Source organism: Thalassophryne amazonica, chromosome 4 (genome assembly GCF_902500255.1).
Source record: "Thalassophryne amazonica chromosome 4, fThaAma1.1, whole genome shotgun sequence".
In the NCBI taxonomy this organism is placed as follows: Eukaryota; Metazoa; Chordata; class Actinopteri; order Batrachoidiformes; family Batrachoididae; genus Thalassophryne; species Thalassophryne amazonica.
The window spans coordinates 97026305-97050563 of record NC_047106.1 but is presented as its reverse complement, the minus strand read 5'-3'; the positions used below and the strand labels follow the sequence as shown (position 1 = coordinate 97050563).

The window sequence follows — 24259 nt, the reverse complement described above, 5'->3', positions numbered from 1 at the left end:
GATTCGTTACAAACTGACGCAAGGCACCATGGAACGTTCAAAGGGCAAATGGAGGAAAAAAATATTCAAAAAAGTGGGACGAAGCCAACTCTCGTTCCACGTCAGCTATAATCATATAGCCAAAACAACATGATAAAAAGTTAGGACATTTTTTTACGGCTCCTCTGCAATATTAAATTATGTTTTGGATTGTTATATAAAAAAAATAAATATTGTTTCTAGTTATTCGAACGGTTGCCTAGTTACTGCAGACCCAAGTCCCGCCCCGCCGAGTGGTTTACATCCGAAAATCTATATTCGCAGCATTTAATGTTAGTTTGCGTCGAGTTTTATGAGTCTTAAACGAGTTTAGGTAACCTTTAAACAAGTTATTATTTGGTATTTGTAAATAATTGAAATGATAAAACGAAATCCACAAAGTGTCGCGATAACCAAGATTTCAAGATGGTGGTTGTGATGGGGATCGGTGATGTGCTGCATTGGGGATTTTCGACGGGTACGCATAGTTCTTCATGCTTTACTTGAAGAAGCAAGTAACACAAATCGTCGCTGGCTGCTCAGTAGCCATATCTGTAACGGCACAACGACGTCTGTTCTGTTTGAAATGTCGTAATGTTACGTTAGCAATATACTGGAACAACTGAAAGTTACACCTTAGCAACAGTCGGTGCGTCAGGACCGTAGCAACGACAGACGCTTTTATTCCCGCAGACATTTTTTGTAAAGATCTGGAAAAGTCTAAGGTATAAGTTACATTTTTATGTTGTTTTTGCTCTTGAAGCGGTTTGGTAAAAAGTACTTCACTGTGATTTTTTTTTTCTAGTGATCAACAGGTATCCACCATGAAATTGAAAATATCGCTTCTAAAGGAGGCCAAACATATCCTTTTAATGAAATCTGTAGCTCTACACCTGGTTATTTGCAAAGAAATATGTTGTAGTCGTTATAGCAAGAGAGTTATAATTGTTTAATTCCTGTTGGGTTGTTGGTTGATTTGATTTAAAGAGGTCATATACTGCATCTGATGGTGGCCGCCAACTTGGAAAAAAAGCCACCATAAATCACATATTATATTCAGTATTAAAGATGGGCTTTAGTGTATATTATGGCTGCACCAGTACAAATTCTCCTCAAGGTCAGAGTTTGTCATTGTGGGATATAAACTATGAAACTACATTTGAGTTTCAGCCACAACTGTTCATGGTTTTCAATAATTTATCCAGCATCTACTAATCATGCAGCAGGTGTCTGACAAACATATGAAATATTAATTCATTCATTCATGTTCTGAATCAGCGTATTCCAGTTAAGGGTCACAGGGCCAATCCCAGTGGTCATTGGGCGAGAGGTGGGGTACACCCTGGATAGGATGCCAGTCTATCACAGGGCCAACACATAGAGAAAAACACATTCAGACTCTAACACACACTTACAGTCAATTTGCTGTAAAGTCACCCAATGCACCACACCTGTACAGTTGTGCTGAGAAGTTTACATACTCTGGCAGAATTTTTGGTTTTGTGGCCATTTTTCAGAGAATATGAATGATAACATAAAAAATTCAATCATGGTTAGTGGTTGGGTGAAGCAATTTATTGTCAAACAACTCTGTTTACTCTTTTAAAATCATAATGACAACAGAAACAACCCAAATTACCCTGATCAAAAGTTTACATACCCCTGTTCTTAATACAGTGTAGTGCGCCCTTTAACATCAATGCCAGCTTGGAGTCTTTTGTGGTAGTTGTGGATGAGGCTCCCTGATGGTAAAGCTGCCACTGAATATGTCTTGGACTTTATTTACATCAATTACGAAGAAATACAAACAATATGGCATTCTATAGTAAATCTGCATGGAGACAGTTCTCAAAACTGAGTGACTGTGCAAGAAGGAGAAGAGTGAGGAAAGCCCCCAAAACACACAGACAATCCAGAATAAGTTATAGGCTTATGTGGCTGTGATTGGAGAAATTGTGCACAGTGCAAGCTTTACATTTTGTATTACCAGTTATACAGCTTCATGATGAAGTGGTATAGACTGTTTCACAGATACCTCCATTTTGGATTTGGTGCGGTGCATGCTGGGATTGCTTGGGGACATCCCGCATCGTCCTCCTTTTCGAAGATGTTGTAAAAGTTGTGATTCTTCGGTGTTATCTAGTAATTAAGTCATAAAACCCTGCTGAATCTAATCATCATACTCATTTGTCATGCCAGTGTGTGTCTGAGCCTCAAAGTATAATGGGTGGGGTGATTATTATTATTATTATTTTTTTAAGCAGTGAGTCCACAATTTATTTATCAGCCTCTGTCAAAGCCATTTAAAGATGTTAGTCGTAACTCACCTATCTGCTGATTAAAGACTAGGACCCCATGTCTGTTATTGGGGCAAGAAAAGAGAATCTTCTCCCATTTCCCAGTGTGCAGTTATTATTAGTTCCTCATTAACGTGCCTTTTTCCATGGGGCAGTGCACTGTCCTCTGGCACCGACTGGGTCGTTAATATCGCCCAGATCGCGAAGTGAAGTTACATCCATGTAAAAGAAAATAATAATAATAATAATAATAATCCTCCATTGTTGTGGTATTTGCCTGATTATAAGGATTGTTCCTCTAAATGCCGCTGTTGTTGCCAGCTGGCAAGCTTACGGTCTTTGTAAAAAGGGCAGAGGGGGGATAATAATAAATTAAAATAATAATAATCCTCCACTGTTGTGGAACTTGACTGATTCCTCTAAGTTACCGGCTGGCAAGCTGAAGTTACGTCCGTGTAAAGGGGGATTTAAAAAAAAAATCCTTGTACTCATTTGTCATAGTGTGTGTCTGAGCCTGCGCGTATAATGGGTGGTGCTGATTATTATTATTATTATTATTATTATTTATTCCCACCTGTTTTACACAGATTGTAAACTTGCCAGCTGGTAACAACAGTGCCATTTAGAAGAACGATCCTTAGAATCAGTCAAATCTCACGACAACGGAGACTCATTATTATTATTATTTTTTTTTTTTTCTTTTACTTGAACGTAACTTCACGAACCGGTGAACCGGTAGATATTAACGGTTCAGTCGGCTCCAGAGCATGGTGTACTGCCCCATGGAAAAAGGCACGTTAACGATGAAGCTATTAATAACTGCACACTGTGAAAAGGCAGATACCTTGTAATTATCTTTTCTGCCCCAACAACAGACATGGGTCTTTTCTTTAATCAGCAGACAGGTGAGTTACAATTGACATCTTTAAATGGCTTTGACAGAGGTTGATGAATAAATTTTGGACTTGCTGCTTACATAAAAAAAAAATAATAATAATAATCAGCCCCACCCATTATACTCTCAGGCTCAGACACACACTGACATGACAAATGAGTACGATGATTAGATTCAGCAGGTTTAAATGAGTATGATGGTTAGATTCAGCAGGGTTTTATGACTTAATTACTAGATAACACCCACAACTTCTACAACACGTTCAAATAGGCGGACGATGCGGGATGTCCCCAAGCAATCCCAGCGTGCACCACGTCAAATCCAAAATGGAGGTATTCGTGAAACAGTCTATATAGAGGAGGATTTTCTGAAAAAGAAGACCTAAAAGTTTAGCTGCAAATTGCCAGAAGGTACATCTGAGATACAAGCCTAGATTTGATCTGTTTTGGTCAAAGAAAATCCTTATCTGCTCTACTATACTATGAAGCTAAGAGTCTACTCCATGTAGATTTATCATAGTGTGCCATACTGTTGGTTTTTCTTTGTAACCGGTGTAAATAAAGTCCAAGACATATTCAATGGCAGCTTTAGCATCAGAGAGCCTCATCCACAACTATCACAAAAGACTCCAAGCTGTCATTGATGTTAAAGGGGGCAATACACAGTATTAAGAACAAGGGTATGTAAAGTTTTGATCAGGGTCATTTGGGTAGTTTCTGTTGTCATTATGATTTAAAAAGAGTAAACACAGTTTGACAACAAATTGCTTCACCCAACCACCAACCACTAACTATGAGTGAAAAAAAGTTTTTGTGTTATCATTCATATTCTCTGAAAAATGGCCAAACAACCAAAAATTCTACCAGGGTATGTAATCTTTTGAGCACAACTGTTTGTCTTTGGAAGTAAGAAGGAAGCCTGAGCACCCGGAGAGAACCCATGGAAACAGAGGGATAACCACTAAGCTACTGTGCTGCTCCTATGGAATATTACATATGCAAAAACAAAGTTGCCTTTTTGACAGATGTGGTGAATCAAAGTTCACCAGTTGCCATGAAAGCGTTTGTGTTTTTGATATGTTATTTTAATTTAGTGAGTTACAATATGACAGCAGTGATTGTTTTTGAGTTATTGTCTACACACCCATTCCCAAACTTAAGAACACTGGAGCCCACTATTAAATCTGAAAATTGTGGGGGGCTCACCCAAAACATTTTATCAAACATTTCATGGCCAACGCTTTTGAAGGGCTGAGTGCCTGATTTGTACATGTTACAGGCTCTTGCCTTACAGAGTGCGGGGTTCTAGCTAGCGCGTTACAATATAATTTTGGACTGTTACGCTTATATTGGACCATGTAATCAACCCTTTCTGCAGCGCGACTCTAGTTTGAAGCGTGAATCACTGAAGCAATGCTTCAATTCAATGGCTTGTGGCTCTGTGATTTGCTGCTCTTCAGAAGCAGTAAGTCCGCTTCTTAACCCCTCTCAAAGCCATTAAAATATCATGAGTCATTTTTGTGTGTATTAAAGTCACTAACTGGGGCTCCTGTCTTGTTGCAGTCAACAAACGAGAATCGTCCTCCGTTCCTTTGGCACAGATTCAAATGCTGCGTGGCTCTTTGCTGAGACAGAGTCCGCTGGGAATTAATAACTTCAAAACAAATCGCCGTTTTAAATAAAATGACACCTCTTACAAACGTTGCAATACAGACAATAAACTAAAATCGACTAAAATGTTTTTTTCCTCACAAAATGAGACGTCCGGCATTCTTTATGAACCTGAAGTGCAGCGCAGTGAGCTGTAGAGCTCAGCTCAGATATGGAAAGACATTCATGCCACTAATAATGTCTGAAAGGAAATGCTTTTGACAAAACTAACAGATTTTATTTCTGTTTCTGTCCAGAGATCAAGGATCCATCATGTAGAGTTTACTATGTCCAGAGTTTAAGGATCCAGTAACCAATTTCATATTTATTTACTTTAAGACTCAATAAAATGTTCAATTTCAATGTAATCATCTTATAAAGCACCAAATTACAACAGAAGCCATCTCAAGGTGCCTCACACAGAACAGTTCAACATAAAAAATTAAAATAAATAAAAAAAAAAAAAATTCAAATATCTAATTAAAAACAGAAGTAAAAGAATAAAACATAAAATAAAAACTACTGATAAGAAAGAGAATAAATATAGGTTTTAAGTCTTGACTTAAAAATGTCCACGGACTCTGACTGCCTCACTGAGGGCCATGTACTGGTTAACGCAGAATGAGATTGCCCACTCAACAAACTTCCCCAGCCTTCTGGACATGATGAAGGGACTTGGGCTGTTGTACCTGGCTTTTCCCCTTTGGGTACCCCTAGAATGGCCAATTTTTAGCTTAAATTTTCAAAAGCTGGCCCCCTTCCGCACGATCAACCCCCCCACTGGTCACTTCGCTCCCTCAACATTACCACTACGCTAAAATTTTATCCTGCCTAGAACCCTGGAGTAGGGCAGTCACAATTATTACAATATTCACCAGTCGAGATTATTTTTCATATTCGAGATTATTTTTCATATTCGCAATTACCGTAAATTATTTATTTTATCCACAAAGCATAAAACGACTCAGAATCTGATGTCATTGTGCTGCAGCCTTGCCCACTCTGTTTCGCTCTCGTCTTAAGGCAGGACAATAACATGGAGGTTGAGGAGCGATCCGTCCTGCCGTTTGGATAAGACGGCCGATTAAAACAGTGGCCATCTTCTTCAAAGCCGTCTAAAATGCGGAGTTTACCGAAGGAGCTGTCGGGGTGTGTGTGTGTGTGTGTGTGTGTGTGTGTGTGTGTGTGTGTGTGTGTGTGTGTGTGTGTGTGTGTGTGTGTGTGTTAGTGTGTGTGTGTACGTGGAGTCAACAGGCTGCAGACTGCGAGGGAGGGGGTGGGGGAGGGAGATTCCTGAATGGAGGCACGACACGTTAGTCTGCTGAGAACCATCAGTGCATGAAAGACAGCGAGTGCGGAGCAGAGAGAGGATTTTAACCCGAGTGAACATGTTAAAAAAAACAAAAACAAAACGGTGAGCTGCTTTTACTTCTCTCTGAACTTTCTCTCCCGGTGTGATTCTGCCGTTACCGTACTGTTCACACCATGTGCGCGTCGTATACTGAATTTCTGAGATCAAGAATTGAAATAAATGGTCAGATATCTTTAAAAACATATTTAAAAAATGAGAATATATGAATGAACGTGGAGAAGCTGTGGTGATGTTCAGACGCACAGATCACAAAAAGCAGGTGAGAACTCTGAACTTGTAACAGCTGTTATTTTCCAAAGGTATTTATTTGTTCAGTCTTGAGCTTAATGTTGTGTTTAAGCACAAAACGTGACTGATGAGGAGAAACAATTTCAGAAATGCAACAGAAACAACCACAAATCAGAAACAGTTGGGACCCTATGTAAAATGAAGATAATCAATTATAATCATTATAGTCAATCCCAATTATTTGTCTGACAATTTATCGTCTCCAGAAATTTCTAATCGTGACAGCCCTACCCTGGAGTGGATCATTGGTCATTGTCAGATTATTAATTTCATGCTTTTTTGTCCAAGCACCATTATTTGACATAAATTGAAACAAATGATTAATGAAGAAACTGTCTTTGTAATACAGCATATGCTTGCATGACTAAACTTTAAATCATTTTCATTGTAGTGTTACCAGATGTTTATGTTATAGTGATTGTTTACCTTTTTATGTTTGTGGGCTTCCCCGGGTAACTAGTTTATGTCACAACACTGAATTGTGGTTAATTCCCTTCAGCATAGTCTGTAGAAATACTAAATCAGGGAAAGTGGGCATAAAGGGCTAAAAATATTTTCTGTGCGGGCCCTCATGCAATTGAAGATTTGACAGTAGGGCAGCCCTAAACTGTCAAATTCCTCACAGGAGCATGCCTCAAAGTCAGTGAGTCTGTGTGGACATTGAGAGTGGGTTTCTGTTTTCTGTGTGACACACTTGCACACTATTTGAGAGAAGAACATAATGCCTCAGCTCTGAACAGAGACAGGCTGTGGAAAGCAACAACTCCTTTTTAACTAAAGCAACTTGTCATTTCTTCAAAAGCTGAAAATTAATTCATTTTGTAATCCTGCTTATACCAATTAAGTTTTGGAGCCTATGCCAGCAGTCGTTGGGCGAGAAGCGTGGTACACTCTGGTCAGTTCACCAGCCGGTCACAGGGTTGACATTTACAGATGGATAAACACATTCACACGCCTACTCACTCTTACGGTCAATTTAGAATCACCCATTCACCTAATCTGCATGTATTTTGGAACCCACATAAACACATCGGTGGAATTGAACCTCAGAACTTGCTATTGTGAGACAAGAGTGCTGCACACTGAGCCACCCTGCTTCCCCATAGCTGAAAATGTTTTGGATTGTTTTCCTCAGTCTTTAAAATAAATAGATCTATAGTACAAGTATAGAGGAGGCCAGAAGGAGTTGTATTATGTGCTTTGTGGATTTAGAGGAAGCTTATGACGGGGTGCAAAGAGAAGAATTGTGGTATTGTATGGGGAAGTTCACCGTAGCAGAGAAGTATGTGAGCGTAGTGCAGCATATGTACAAGGACAGTGTGACAGCATTGAGATATACAGTAGGAATGATAGATTCATTCAAGTTGGAGGTGGGATTGCATCAAGGATTGGCGCTGACCCCTTTCTTGTTTGCAGGGGTGGACAGGTTGATGGAAGAGATCAGACAAGAGTCTCCATGGACTGTGATGTTTGCATATGACATTGTGATCTGTAGTGAGAGTAGTGAGCAGGTTGACATGAGCTTGGAGAGGTGGAGATGCACTCTGGAGAGAAGGGGAATGAATGTCAGTCTAAGACTGAGTACATGTGTGTGAATGAGAGGGAGGCCAGTGCAGTACTGCTGTTAAAAAGGAGTAGAGGTGGTTAAGGTAGACAAGTTTAAGTACTTGGGGTCAGCTATCCAAAGTAATGCAGAGTGTGGTGGAGATGTGAAGAAGAGAGTCCAGGCAGGGTGACGAAAGGTGGCAAGAGTGATTTGTGACAGAATATCTGTCAGCGTGAAGAGGAAAGTTTACAAGACTGTTGTGAAACCAGCTGTGTTGTACACCTTAGAGACAGTGGTGCTAACAAAAAGACAGGAGGCAGAGCTGGAGGTGCTGTGATTTTCTTTCGGTGTAACAAAGTTGGGCAGTGTTTCTGTGTAGGCTCTCAGTTGTCCTGGTGGTTTCCATAGTAGAGAAGCTTGAATCTTTGACTGGACTGCAGAGGGAAGGGTTAAAGAGCAACAACTTGTACGGAAAGCCCTCACAGTATGTGGGTACCCACGTTGGTCCCTGGACAAAGTGCAGAAGTCCCAGAAAACAAAGAGACCAGATAGACAGGAGAAGGAGACAAGAAGAAGAGGAGTGTCTCTCCCTTATTTAGCAGGAGTAGGGGAAAAACTACAGAGGATCTTCAGACAGCACAAAATCCCAGTTTACTTTAAACCAGTCAACACCTTGAGACAGAAATTAGTTCACCCTAAGGACAGGATCCCTAGTTACAAACAGAGCAATGTAGTGTATCATATCAGATGTCAGGAAAACTGTAATGAACACTACATAGGTGAGACGAAGCAACTTTTACACAAGAGGCTATACCAGCACCGCAGAGAGGTCGCCAGTGGACCTCAGTCTGCAGTTCATCTCCACCTGAAAGACACTAACCACACGTTTGAGGACAAGGAAGTTAAAATCTTAGCCAGAGAGAAGAAATGGTTTGAGAGAGGTGTCAAGGAAGCATTCTTTGTAAAACAGTTGAAACCCAGCCTTAACCGCGGAGCGGGTCTCAGACACGCTTTGTCCCCTGTTTACAATGTGGTACTCAGGTCAAAGCAGTTTCAGTCTTTTGTTCATGGTAATGAGTCATTCACGTCATCAGGAGAGAGTCATCAGGGGAGCCATCAGGGGAGGCTTCGGTCCTGTCATTAGGAGAGTGCTAACTAGAGCACAATAGGTGCTAATTAGAGCTATTGTTTAGTCACTAGCCTATAGCAGTCAGTCTGTCGGTAGGTGGAGTCTGGTTAGGTTAAAAAACTCCAGCTTTTGTTGGCTTCTGGTTTATTCTTCTCTACAAGAGTCAAGACAGAAGTCAGACTACCAGAGCAAGAATTTTAGCTGAGGAAGCTTCTGTGATTTGAAGCGAAATGTCCTCTCGTCAAGCAACCCAGTCCAGTCGAAGATTCAAGCTTCTCTACTAAAGTTGGGCAGGTTTAGGAATGAACATATACGAGGAACAGGACAGGTAGTATAGCTTGGAGACAGTCAGAGAGCTGAGATGGTTTGGACATGTGCAGAGGAGGGACCCAGGGTATATAGGGAGGAGAATGCTGAGGATGGAGCCATCACACAGGAGGAGAAGAGGGAGGCCAAAAAGAAGGTTTATGGATGTTCTGAGGGAAGACATGCAGTTGGTTGGTGTGACAGGGTCAGATGGAAACAGCTGATCTGTTGTGGCAACCCCTAATGGGAGCAGCTGAAAGAAGAAGTTTAAAAAGATATTAAAGCATTGCTCGTGGGGTCCATGGGGTTTGCATAGTATTTATAAAATAGGTAGCTGACATTTTTCAATGTGGTAATAAATTATGCAAAGTTTCTATCATGAGTTGGAATTGCATGTGAGTTCAGAATGTTTTTAGAACCTTAAACCTTAGACCTCAACAGTTTATAGAAGAAGAACTCAACCCTTTTATTTCCTCCTAATTACGTAATTTTTTTAAATATTAATTTACTGTCTTAATCTATTTATAAATGGTTTAGGTTCTTGTCATCATATAAACGCTATTATTATTTTATTATTACTTCTATTTTGTCATTTGATATTTAAATAGACAACACCGGATATAAGTCTTTTCACTTTCTTGTGTCATCCATGTATTTTTAACATATTTACAGTTATATTATGCACTTAATTTCAACTTACTAAATAAAAGCACGCACGCACGCACACTTTTGACATATAGATCATTTACCGCCTCCTGCTGGAATAGCATGAGAGTCCAGAATGTAATTATCAGCGTCCATTGTTCAGTGTTGTTAGCTAATATCCATAGTTTCTCCAAAAATATTAGTCCTATTAATGTTAAGTTTTGGTGGCATTCATCCTTGACCCAAAATACATAAGCATATCAAATGGAAAATGTCAGCTCTGTCCAGTTTGTCCGTGATTGAAGTTATATGCATGCATACATGTGCAAAGACGCAACTTCTCTTTAAATATATTGCGGCGAGCTGCATAGAAGAAGGAAAACAGAACCAGAATTTTTGGTCATTTCTGCACTCTGCCGCAAGCAGGTGGTTTTAGTTTTACACACCCAGAAACAGAGATGGTGGTGGAAGACATCAAACGCACTACACTTCTCACTCATGGTAACGGCAACATGACACTAACTGACTAAACCAATTGAACTACAAAAACAATAAATCAATAACACTAACAACACTGCTAAACTAAAATGAACCACAGTAATAATATTTAAAACCCCAGGCCCAATAATATTAGCAGCTGGAACCAGCACAGACGTCATTCAGTGCAGGATCAGGAGCAATAGTCCTGAGTAATGTGTCCAGCAGCCAGAATTTCTAAAAGAATAGTTGGTATGTGGTAGAACTCTAGACCCATACTAGACACAGTGCATATGTGTCAATGGAAGTGGGAGAAGAATAGGTTCTATGTGAGACATCAGAGTCCAGATGTCTATTTTTATTTTTTAATGCATTGCTTCTTTGTACATGGTGTATTTTTATTGTTTGATTTGAGGCACCTGGTGATGTGTGTTAATTTTATGAATATGCATATAAAATGACCCCCACTTCCAGAGACATGCAGGATGACTTTACAGCTTTACAGCTTGAATTTTTCTGTCTATGTGTGGTCCTGTGATAGACTGGTGGCCTGCCCAGGGTGTACCCTGCTTCTCACTTAATGACTGCTGGGATAGGCTCCAGCTTCCCGTGACCCTTAATTAAAATAAGCAAGTATAGCAATTGAATGAATGAATGAATGAATGAATAAATATATACAGTACCAGTCAAAAGTTTGGACACACTTTATCATTCAACTGAAAGGGGAAAGTGTGTCCACACTTTTGATTGGTAGTGTATAACAATTGATTGATCATGGAAATAATAATAAAATAAACTCTAACAAATAAGTGCACATAGGGGAATAACATTCACCGATGCTACTGCAGGAATTCACACCACAGCTTACTGTGATTACTGACCTTGAGTGCTTTCTTTAACAGTAGATCACATAAGGAACTTGTGAGTTGTGTTGGCTGGACCACAGCCGATGAGCTGTACTCATGTAGTGAGGACGACCAGATTCTTAAGTGGAACCTGCTGACCAATGAGACCAGTCTGGTTGTCAAATTGCAGGGTGGTGTTTACCCCACTGATCTACACTGGTTTCCCAAAACTGGGGGTGGAAAGAAGCAGAATCAGGCTGACCTCTTTGCGTTTACCAGCACCGATGGCAAGTATCTGCAACATGTTATCTTTATCTAATATTATCTCAGTGTTATGTGTAACTTGATTTTTGAGTTTCCTCAATCTTGTTTCAGTTCTTAATAGGCTATTGCCATGTTTATCCCAGAAGCATCTTGAAGCCAAAATGATGTCAGTCCTATTGTAAATCTGTGGTCTAAGAATATCTTAGTCTGAACATACTTTTGAGAAATGGCACAGTTTTGTTTGACAATGTTTGTTCAGTGAAGAGCCACAAGACCAGAATTAGTGGTTTTTATTTATATCTATAATCACTAGTAAATTTACTAAACTGCATGTTGTTGTTGCAGAATAGTAATGGCTCAATGCTCATTTAGTGGTTCACAAATGTGGAGGTATACGGCAACTACAGTTGTGTGTGTGTGTGTGTGTGTGTGTGTGTGTGTGTGTGTGTGTGTGTGTGTGTGTGTGTGTGTGTGTGTGTGTGTGTGTGTGTGTGTGTGTGTGTGTGTGTGTTGGCGGGGGGGAGCAATGTGAAATACAGTTATAGTTGAAAAGTGGTGAAAGTTTTCCAGGAATTCCCGGATATCCAGGTTTTTACTTCCATGGTGAACGTGTCCGAGTTATTTTTGTTTCTCTGGCCCTTGTCAGATTTAGTTTATGGTCTGATTTCATGATGTTTGTATTTGTAAAATTGTTTGCTATTGAGCGATTGCGTCTCTGATGAGATGGCACAGTGAATATTGTGTTTCATGTTTTCACGTCATGTTCCAAGACTGAAGGATAAATGTAACGTGCTGCCGCTCCACACATCCACACAGCAGCAAATGAGAAATGCCGTTACAGATTTTACCGTTTACAAACAAATGGATGGAAACATTGGTCTGCTGCAGGAAGTCAATTTAATGTTCATCAGGAATAAAGTGAAATGGGTCTGGTTTGAGCAAAAAGGAACAAAATGCCGACCCACCTTTTTTTAAAATCATAATTTATACAGAAAAGCTATCACTCCCAGTAAGTCTTTGATCTTATTATTATATCATGTTTTTGACGGAATTTGTTTTCAGTTGACATTATTCAAGTTATTTCATACAAATTAAAATCTGTCTGTGGGATGAATTTACTTTACTTCAGAGTGTCTCAATGCAAACGTGATGTATTAGCCTGCTAAATCAGCATTGTTATGGTTTATTCTGTTACATGGGCATGAAATATTCATGTGGAGGAAAATATGATAAACATTTATCATGCTCATAGTAGTCAAGTGTTGATGTTTAAAACGTTTGTGCATCATTTTGCGTGACGTGTAAATTGTCAGTATCCCAGAAATGCTGACGTCAACACTGGATGGAAAAGTATGTGTTATTGTGCTTCCCATTCATATAAGTGAATAAGAACCAAATTTAAACCCAAATCAGTGTTCCTGAGAACTAAAAGTGATATTGGTGACTTAATGAGCAGTAGCGTGCATAGGGTGGTGGCCAAGTGGTTAGAGCACTTGGTTTCACTGGTTCCGGGTTCAAATCCCATCCCTGCCACATGTAATGTGGAGTTGCATCAGGAACGGCATCTGGTATAAAGCTTTTGCCAATTCAGCATGCAGATCCACCTTGAATCGGCTGTGGTGACCCCGAGTGAAAACAAGGGAGCACCTGAAGGGTCTTACTAATGCAGTACTAGTACTAGTGCAGTTTTACCTGTATTAAGTTTTATTTTTGCTCATGTTAAGACATGTTGTTACAAAAGCACAAATTGCTGAAGTCAAATGTATAGATAATAGTGCAACGGATAACTGAAAAAAAATGCTTCAAATGGTGATGCAAGCACCAAATTTGGCACACATACTCCTTAGACATTACTCTTTTAAAAATGCCGGGTACCCACGTGAACTTTCAATAGGCGTTCAAGAAGGGGTCAGTTGAAATATTACACAGGGGTCAAAATTTAAAAATGCTCCAATCATATTGAAAGGTATTCCATATTATTTGTCTGATCATAAAGATTCCAAAAAGGTATAGTTTGGACTATCTGTGAATGAATGGTCTGGAGTTACGGGGTAAAAACAGCAAGAACAGTGAGAAAGGTCAATTTCAGTTTGTACAGGGGTCAAAAGTTAAAGTTGCTCCAATTTTGGTAAAAAGTGGTGCAAATTACTGGTTGAGCTAATAGGATTAATAAATGGAATAGTTTTGACTGTGTTGCGTGCTTGGTTTGCAAAGTAAAGGTTAAACAATATCAGCATCCATTGGATTCTGTTATGTGTCGGACGCAGCCCGGAGAACCGACCAGCGTTTGAAGGACCCAGTATGAAATAAGCAGAGCACGGTACAAAGGATAACAGAGTTTAATAAACATAACAGTGAAGTGATACGAAAACAACAAAAGAGTGCGCGGTCTGGCGTGGTGGATTGCGGTGCGCTCCCAGCAGCGCTAACGGTCCGGAGCCAGAAAACTGTTCGGACCCAAGGACCCCGCCGACACCCCCCAGGTGGCCGCGACAAACCGAGTCTGTGAAAGAAGAAATCATTATGTGAGTCCACACTCAACACACAGAGAGACCACTCAAAGGTGTACAAACAGCAAACACTTCCTGGCTTAATTGCAAATCAGCTTCCCACCCTGCAGGCATAGAACACCCTGTTCACAAAACTCCACTGCAGTGGAAGCTGATTTAAACGACTAACATACAGCTCAATATAATAAGGTGTGAGGGACACCACATTTACTGACTGTATAAGTGTTAGTCACAAAACCAAACGTACCTCAGGAAGTGTGCTGACGAGCGTGAGACCTCACCCCCTCCTCTTTCACAGACCATGCATCAAACCTGGACGTTCTCTGCATCCACTGATGGGAGATGGCTCTAGAGACGACGATCTCACCCGTCTGGTCACAAGGTCGAGTCTCTGGCAAACACACACTGTGCACTCCAGACTTAAATGCCACCATGTTCCAATCCGTGTAGATGCACCACAGCTGTGAGTCCTGATGAGCTGCACGTGATCAGCCTCAGGTGATCAGGGTGAGGTCCTGATAAACTCAGCTACACAGCCACTCAGTCCCAAATGCGCACCACCTGGGAGGAAAACCAAAAGACAGAAACAGAAGACACACAAAAGCCAGCCAGGCACGCCAGCCACAACAGCACCCCACCCTCACGGGAAGCCTCCCGGCGACCACACAAACCTGGCCCAGGAGAAACACCCCCCTCCAGGGACCATGGCTGGAAACCGTATCTGCATTCGTCGTCCAACAGAATCTTCATTTAACAGAACGGATGATGTCTTCTCCTCTGGCTGCATCTTTGCCTTTGTTTCTGTCAGTCACTTAGCACAGGTGTGGCCAGGAGTTCTTAAACCTGTGCGGTCAGCCTTTGTCCAACCATGTTCAGTCTGATTAGTCATAAAACAAAAAAGACAAACATAAACAACCAAACCACCCCCCCCTCCCCAGGGGACCGTCCCATCAAACCCCGGGAGGAGGAGAAAAGAAAAACACAACCCAAACTTAAGCTTGCAAATAAAAACGCTAACACCACCCCCCCCTCCCCAGAGGACACCACAGTCACACCCTGAGGGCGGAAACTGGGGGGAAAAACAAAAGGAAAGAAAAAAAAACCACACAAACAAAACAACCCCAACCCCACCCCCTTGGCGCAGTGGAAACTGGAAGCACGTCCAGCGTCACCAACCGTGACTATACCCCAGAAGCCAACCGGGAGGAGTGGAACAGCGGTTATGGCAGATGGCACAAAACGGCGCCACTCCTCCGACTCCCAAACCAGCCACCAGCTGCGGGTATATTCCACTGCCCCAAACCTCAGCCACGCCGATGGCAGACGGCTCAAAGGCGCGCTGAAGCCGGAGGTGGAACAGCGAATCAACAAACAAAAAAAAAACAACCCCCGAACCCCCCCCCCCCCCCCCCAGGTGCAGAGGTTACCTGGGAAACGCCCAGCATAACCAAACTGCACCACTCCAGCAACGCCGACACGTACGGCTCACCCGGCTGGAGTCAGAGGAGAAGAGAGGGCATAACAAAAAACAAACAAAAGAAAAAAACAACCCAATTACCCCCCCATCACTCCCCCAGGGGACCATCCCATCAAACCCTGGGGAGGTGAAACTAAAAGAAATCAAAAGAAAGACTAACAGACTAACATAAAGTCGCTTGGGTCCTTTTTTTGCTCCAAACAGACTGCAGGGACACGACCCCAGACACTAATAGTGTAAAAAAAAAAATCCCACACAAAAACCAACTTAAAAAAACACCCACACAAAATGGACTAACACAAAACTAATAAGTGACGTATACCGTTAAGCTCAAACAAATGGAACACACCTGTTCCCACTTAAGAGCTTAACGGTAATGTGACTCAGTTACCAACAGAGGGAGCCAAAGTGCTAAAAATGAAAAACCCCCTTTGGTAACAGAGAACCCAACTCATGCTGCTTTTCTGTGCGCAGCAACATGTAAACACACAACCAAAATGTGTTTCAACTAAATAACGCCGGAGCTGTCACAACAGACGCAGTAGTTATCTTCATCCGGGGAAACGGGGCTACAACTGTAACACTGGAAGCTCAGCGACCCGTGCCACAGAGCTCCGCCGTGCGCGTTCACCCATTACAGACACACTCTTGCAGCTCCCATTCAAACCTCTTATCCGGTTGGAGCGCGACGCGAAGCCGTCGCCAGTCACACTCCACCACGACCCACGGATAAGGCACAAACACAGGAAACACGGCTGCAAGAGAGCACGAATCAGCACTCAGCAATGGGCCCGCAAACACGCACCATCCGGGCGGAGAGCACCCGCAACTGATCCGGATAACTTCTGAACGTCTGCTGCCGCCTTCCCGGCGCGTTACCGTCTCTGCTACCGCTGGGTCCGTGATGTTTGGCCAGAGACTACTGTTATGTGTCGGACGCAGCCCGGAGAACCGACCAGCGTTTGAAGGACCCAGTATGAAATAAGCAGAGCACGGTACAAAGGATAACAGAGTTTAATAAACATAACAGTGAAGTGATACGAAAACAACAAAAGAGTGTGCGGTCTGGCGTGGTGGATTGCGGTGCGCTCCCAGCAGCGCTATCGGTCCGGAGCCAGAAAACTGTTCGGACCCAAGGACCCCGCCGACACCCCCCAGGTGGCCGCGACAAACTGAGTCTGTGAAAGAAGAAATCATTATGTGAGTCCACACTCAACACACAGAGAGACCACTCAAAGGTGTACAAACAGCAAACACTTCCTGGCTTAATTGCAAATCAGCTTCCCACCCTGCAGGCATAGAACACCCTGTTCACAAAACTCCACTGCAGTGGAAGCTGATTTAAACGACTAACATACAGCTCAATATAATAAGGTGTGAGGGACACCACATTTACTGACTGTATAAGTGTTAGTCACAAAACCAAACGTACCTCAGGAAGTGTGCTGACGAGCGTGAGACCTCACCCCCTCCTCTTTCACAGACCATGCATCAAACCTGGACGTTCTCTGCATCCACTGATGGGAGATGGCTCTAGAGACGACGATCTCACCCGTCTGGTCACAAGGTCGAGTCTCTGGCAAACACACACTGTGCACTCCAGACTTAAATGCCACCATGTTCCAATCCATGTAGATGCACCACAGCTGTGAGTCCTGACGAGCTGCACGTGATCAGCCTCAGGTGATCAGGGTGAGGTCCTGATAAACTCAGCTACACAGCCACTCAGTCCCAAATGCGCACCACCTGGGAGGAAAACCAAAAGACAGAAACAGAAGACACACAAAAGCCAGCCAGGCACGCCAGCCACAACAGATTCTAAGACATGTGACATATGCTACCCTATAACATGATAACTAAGCATGATACATGATGCAAACTATTCCTTTTTAAAACCATATTCACCCAACTAATAATTTGCATCACTTTTTACCAAAATTGGAGCAACTTTAACTTTTGACCCCTGTACAAACTGAAATTGACCTTCCTCAATGTTCGTGCTGTTTTTACTCCATAACTCCAGACCATTCATTCACAGATAGTCCAAACTATACCTTTTTGGAATCTTTATGATCAGACAAATAATATGGAATACCTTTCAATATGATTGGAGCATTTTTAAATTTTGACCCCTGTGTAATACTTCAATTGACACCTTCAAAATGAGGTGGGCTTCATAGATAATTGGCAAAGCTTCTGGGGAAAACCTGGTCTTGTTAGGAGAGACGGCATCCATCCCACTTTGGATGGAGCAGCTCTCATTTCTAGAAATCTGGCCAATTTTCTTAAATCCTCCAAACCGTGACTATCCAGGGTTGGGACCAGGAAGCAGAGTTGTAGTCTTACACACCTCTCTGCAGCTTCTCTCCCCCTGCCATCCCCTCATTACCCCATCCCCATAGAGACGGTGCCTGCTCCCAGACCACCAATAACCAGCAAAAATCTATTTAAGCATAAAAATTCAAAAAGAAAAAATAATATAGCACCTTCAACTGCACCACAGACTAAAACAGTTAAATGTGGTCTATTAAACATTAGGTCTCTCTCTTCTAAGTCCCTGTTAGTAAATGATATAATAATTGATCAACATATTGATTTATTCTGCCTTACAGAAACCTGGTTACAGCAGGATGAATATGTTAGTTTAAATGAGTCAACTCCCCCGAGTCACACTAACTGCCAGAATGCTTGTAGCACGGCCGAGGCGGAGGATTAGCAGCAATCTTCCATTCCAGCTTATTAATTAATCAAAAACCCAGACAGAGCTTTAATTCATTTGAAAGCTTGACTCTTAGTCTTGTCCATCCAAATTAGAAGTCCCAAAAACCAGTTTTATTTGTTATTATCTATCGTCCACCTGGTCGTTACTGTGAGTTTCTCTGTGAATTTTCAGACCTTTTGTCTGACTTAGTGCTTAGCTCAGATAAGATAATTATAGTGGGCGATTTTAACATCCACACAGATGCTGAGAATGACAGCCTCAACACTGCATTTAATCTATTATTAAACTCAATTGGCTTTGCTCAAAATGTAAATGAGTCCACCCACCACTTTAATCATATCTTAGATCTTGTTCTGACTTATGGTATGGAAATAGAAGACTTAACAGTATTCCCTGAAAACTCCCTTCTGTCTGATCATTTCTTAATAACATTTACATTTACTCTGATGGACTACCCAGCAGTGGGGAATAAGTTTCATTACACTAGAGGTCTTTCAGAAAGCACTGTAACTAGGTTTAAGGATATGATTCCTTCTTTATGTTCTCTAATGCCATATACCAACACAGTGCAGAGTAGCTACCTAAACTCTGTAAGTGAGATAGAGTATCTCGTCAATAGTTTTACATCCTCATTGAAGACAACTTTGGATGCTGTAGCTCCTCTGAAAAAGAGAGCTTTAAATCAGAAGTGCCTGACTCCGTGGTATAACTCACAAACTCGCAGCTTAAAGCAGATAACCCGTAAGTTGGAGAGGAAATGGCGTCTCACTAATTTAGAAGATCTTCACTTAACCTGGAAAAAGAGTCTGTTGCTCTATAAAAAAGCCCTCCGTAAAGCTAGGACATCTTACTACTCATCACTAATTGAAGAAAATAAGAACAACCCCAGGTTTCTTTTCAGCACTGTAGCCAGGCTGACAAAGAGTCAGAGCTCTATTGAGCCGAGTATTCCTTTAACTTTAACTAGTAATGACTTCATGACTTTCTTTGCTAACAAAATTTTAACTATTAGAGAAAAAATTACTCATAACCATCCCAAAGACGTATCGTTATCTTTGGCTGCTTTCAGTGATGCCGGTATTTGGTTAGACTCTTTCTCTCCGATTGTTCTGTCTGAGTTATTTTCATTAGTTACTTCATCCAAACCATCAACATGTCTATTAGACCCCATTCCTACCAGGCTGCTTAAGGAAGCCCTACCATTATTTAATGCTTCGATCTTAAATATGATCAATCTATCTTTATTAGTTGGCTATGTACCACAGGCTTTTAAGGTGGCAGTAATTAAACCATTACTTAAAAAGCCATCACTTGACCCAGCTATCTTAGCTAATTATAGGCCAATCTCCAACCTTCCTTTTCTCTCAAAAATTCTTGAAAGGGTAGTTGTAAAACAGCTAACTGATCATCTGCAGAGGAATGGTCTATTTGAAGAGTTTCAGTCAGGTTTTAGAATTCATCATAGTACAGAAACAGCATTAGTGAAGGTTACAAATGATCTTCTTATGGCCTCAGACAGTGGACTCATCTCTGTGCTTGTTCTGTTAGACCTCAGTGCTGCTTTTGATACTGTTGACCATAAAATTTTATTACAGAGATTAGAGCATGCCATAGGTATTAAAGGCACTGCGCTGCGGTGGTTTGAATCATATTTATCTAATAGATTACAATTTGTTCATGTAAATGGGGAATCTTCTTCACAGACTAAGGTTAATTATGGAGTTCCACAAGGTTCTGTGCTAGGACCAATTTTATTCACTTTATACATGCTTCCCTTAGGCAGTATTATTAGACGGCATTGCTTAAATTTTCATTGTTACGCAGATGATACCCAGCTTTATCTATCCATGAAGCCAGAGGACACACACCAATTAGCTAAACTGCAGGATTGTCTTACAGACATAAAGACATGGATGACCTCTAATTTCCTGCTTTTAAACTCAGATAAAACTGAAGTTATTGTACTTGGCCCCACAAATCTTAGAAACATGGTGTCTAACCAGATCCTTACTCTGGATGGCATTACCCTGACCTCTAGTAATACTGTGAGAAATCTTGGAGTCATTTTTGATCAGGATATGTCATTCAATGCGCATATTAAACAAATATGTAGGACTGCTTTTTTGCATTTACGCAATATCTCTAAAATTAGAAAGGTCTTGTCTCAGAGTGATGCTGAAAAGCTAATTCATGCATTTATTTCCTCTAGGCTGGACTATTGTAATTCATTATTATCAGGTTGTCCTAAAAGTTCCCTGAAAAGCCTTCAGTTAATTCAAAATGCTGCAGCTAGAGTACTAACGGGGACTAGAAGGAGAGAGCATATCTCACCCATATTGGCCTCTCTTCATTGGCTTCCTGTTAATTCTAGAATAGAATTTAAAATTCTTCTTCTTACTTATAAGGTTTTGAATAATCAGGTCCCATCTTAGGGACCTCGTAGTACCATATCACCCCAATAGAGCGCTTTGCTCTCAGACTGCAGGCTTACTTGTAGTTCCTAGGGTTTGTAAGAGTAGAATGGGAGGCAGAGCCTTCAGCTTTCAGGCTCCTCTCCTGTGGAACCAGCTCCCAATTCAGATCAGGGAGACAGACACCCTCTCTACTTTTAAGATTAGGCTTAAAACTTTCCTTTTTGCTAAAGCTTATAGTTAGGGCTGGATCAGGTGACCCTGAACCATCCCTTAGTTATGCTGCTATAGACTTAGACTGCTGGGGGGTTCCCATGATGCACTGAGTGTTTCTTTCTCCTTTTGCTCTGTATGCACCACTCTGCATTTAATCATTAGTGATTGATCTCTGCTCCCCTCCACAGCATGTCTTTTTCCTGGTTCTCTCCCTCAGCCCCAACCAGTCCCAGCAGAAGACTGCCCCTCCCTGAGCCTGGTTCTGCTGGAGGTTTCTTCCTGTTAAAAGGGAGTTTTTCCTTTCCACTGTCGCCAAGTGGTTGCTCACAGGGGGTTGTTTTGACCGTTGTGGTTTTTTACGTAATTATTGTATTGCCTTGCCTTACAATATAAAGTGCCTTGGGGCAGCTGTTTGTTGTGATTTGGCGCTATATAAATAAAATTGATTGATTGATTCTTGGCCGCCTATTGAAAGTTCACGTGGGTACCCGGCATTTTTAAAAGAGTAATGTCTAAGGAGTACGTGTGCCAAATTTGGTGCTTGCATCACCATTTGAAGGATCCGTCAGTAAATATTAATTTATCTGCTGCACTACAAAGAGACAACAGTAACAATCCAGTGCAAAATATGTGGTTTTATGAAATGGTAATAACACCATATTCTAATCTATGTGACATACTGTGTATTATAGTTCTGTCTTCTTGCCAATATGGGAAAATGTGCTTTTCTGGAGGAGGTTCCCCAGACCTCCCACTGCGTGCTCAACTCCCGATGTCATGAAAAAAAAATTCTGTTTTTTTTTCTCTCTCTCTTTTCTTTTCAAGGGCCACTCACATCACTGAATTAATTGAATTGAATTAATCAGGATCATGTGGGAACAGTAAGTAGATAAGTATTGAGCAGCTACGTTGATCAAAAACAAATCTGTCTTCCCTTTAGATTTAGATTTACTGTCAGTGCAATGGCACAGCTTGCTCTCTTTCATCCAAATCTTTGGTAATTTTGGTCATCTTATGTCTTGTATTTTTCTTTTGCATTGTACTTGAACACTAAGGCAAGTCAGTTTTGTTGATTTCACTGATGGTAAACACAGAGTGTCTCACATTAAAATACGTAATGTAAAATATGACATATGCAGAAGATAGGAGAATCATTGGACCACCGAAATATAAATTTTGTAATTTCTGTGGTTCAAATTTAAGACACTGGTTTGCTTTATCTTCTGTAAAATAAAAGTCCTGGTCAGAATTACTGTCACCCCTAGCAAACCAATTTTGTAACATTAAAATATTAAACAAATGTTCAAAGGTATTGAACATATAGGGGTGGTGGCCAAGTGGTTAGTGTGCTTGGTTTCAGTGCGGAAGGTTCCCGGTTCAAATCCCACCCCTGCAACATTTCTCCATGCAATGTGGAGTTGCGTCAGGAAGGACATCTGGTGTAAATCAACACGCAGATCCACCTTGGTTCTGCTGTGACTACCCCAAGTGATAAAACAGTGGAGCAGCTGAAGGGACTTGCTTACTTTAAAGGTAATGATCAGAATCCACAAAACAAAATGCTTTCATAAACTGGAAAAAAATTAAATATATATATATATATATATATATATATATATATATATACAAGGTCTGTTAGAAAAGTATCCGACCTTTTTATTTTTTTCAAAAACCATATGGATTTGAATCACATGTGATTGCATCAGCCAAGCTTAAACCTTCGTGCTCATGCATGAGTTTTTTCACGCCTGTCGGTTGCGTCATTCGCCTGTGAGCAGTGGTCCACCCCTGTCGTCTGATTTTTATTGCGAATAAATGTCTGAACGATTTGGAGCTTTGCTGCATCAATTTTTTCCAGAAACTGTGAGAGACCTCCAGGTGGACACCATTCGGAAAATTCAAATGGCTTTCAGGGATGATTTTATGGGGATTACACAGATTAAGGAATGCTCCAGCCTGTTTAAAGATCGCCCACAGCGTCTGAGAGCGCTCCGAGCGCCGATCGACAGGCTCAAACAACCAGATCATTTCCAATGTGAAGGCTTTGTTGATCCGGGATGTCGTCTGATTTACACAAAAATGGCAGGAGACGTGGACATCAGTACTTTTTCGGCACATTCCACTGTTACAGGAGTTTTTTTTCATGGAAAGAAAACCGGACGGATGCTCCACGGAGCCGTTCATGGCGCGGCACAAAACCACCTCCGTGTTGGTCTCACAGGACGGCTTTGAGATGGCTTTCAGACGGCTGTCGGTGGGTTTTCAGTCGTGTGACTAACCGAGAAATCGTGGATGAGCTGGACATGCCAGAACATGTCCTGTGAGGCTTCATCACGGCGTTGCTTTGCGCCATGCGGCTCCATCCCAACGCGTGGAATTCCTCCGCTCCTCTTTCCATGACAAAAACTCCTGTAACAGTGGAATGTGCCATTCATTTCCAAACTGGACACTGTGTTTTATCCGGGACGTCCTCTGACTAGCACAGGAATTGCGGAAGATGTGGACATCAGCACTTTTTCGGCACATTGAGACAGACATGCGGAGGAATTCCGCACGTTGGGACGGAGTCGCATGGCGCAAAGCAACGCTGTGATGAAGCCTCACAGGACATGTTCTGGCATGTCCAGGCTCATCCACAATTTCTCGGTTAGTCACACGACTGAAAACCCACCGACAGCCGTCTGAAATCCACCTGAAAGTCGTCCTGTGAGACCAACACGGAGGTGGTTTTGTGCCGCGTAATGAACGGCTCCGTGGCGCATCTGTCCGCTTTTCTTTCCATGAAAAAAACTCCTGTAACAGTGGAATGTGCCGAAAAAGTGCTGATGTCCACGTCTTCTGCCATTTTTGTGTAAGTCAGACGACGTCCCGGATCAACAAAGCCTTCACGTTGGAAATGATCTGGTTGTTTCAGCAGGGTTTGAGCCTGTCGATCGGCACTCGGAGCGCGGTGCGCTCTCAGCAGCTGTGGGCGGTCTTTAAACCGGCTGGATCACTCCTTAATCTGTGTAATCCCCATAAAATCGTCCCTGAAAGCCATTTGAATTTTCCGAATGGTTACCACTTGGAGGTCTCTCACAGTTTCTGGAAAAAATTGATGCAGCAAAGCTCCAAAAATCCGACAAGAGGGGTGAACCACTGCTCACACAAAGCCTGCTCACAGGTGAATGACGCAACCGACAGCCGTGAAAA

The 24259-nt window shown here is 41.7% G+C and overlaps 1 protein-coding gene across 1 annotated transcript in view; it reads left to right on the top strand.

Annotated features, from left to right (window-relative positions):
- Positions 1-509: 509 nt before the first annotated feature.
- ift80 (intraflagellar transport 80 homolog (Chlamydomonas)) overlaps positions 510-24259 on the top strand; it is a 353657-nt gene continuing 329907 nt past the window's right edge. Inside the window, exons 1-3 of the mRNA XM_034168293.1 lie at positions 510-743; positions 824-879; positions 11533-11754. Coding sequence (XP_034024184.1) covers positions 843-879; positions 11533-11754 — 259 coding nt within the window. The 5' untranslated portion in view covers positions 510-743; positions 824-842. The remainder of the gene's footprint in view (positions 744-823; positions 880-11532; positions 11755-24259) is intronic.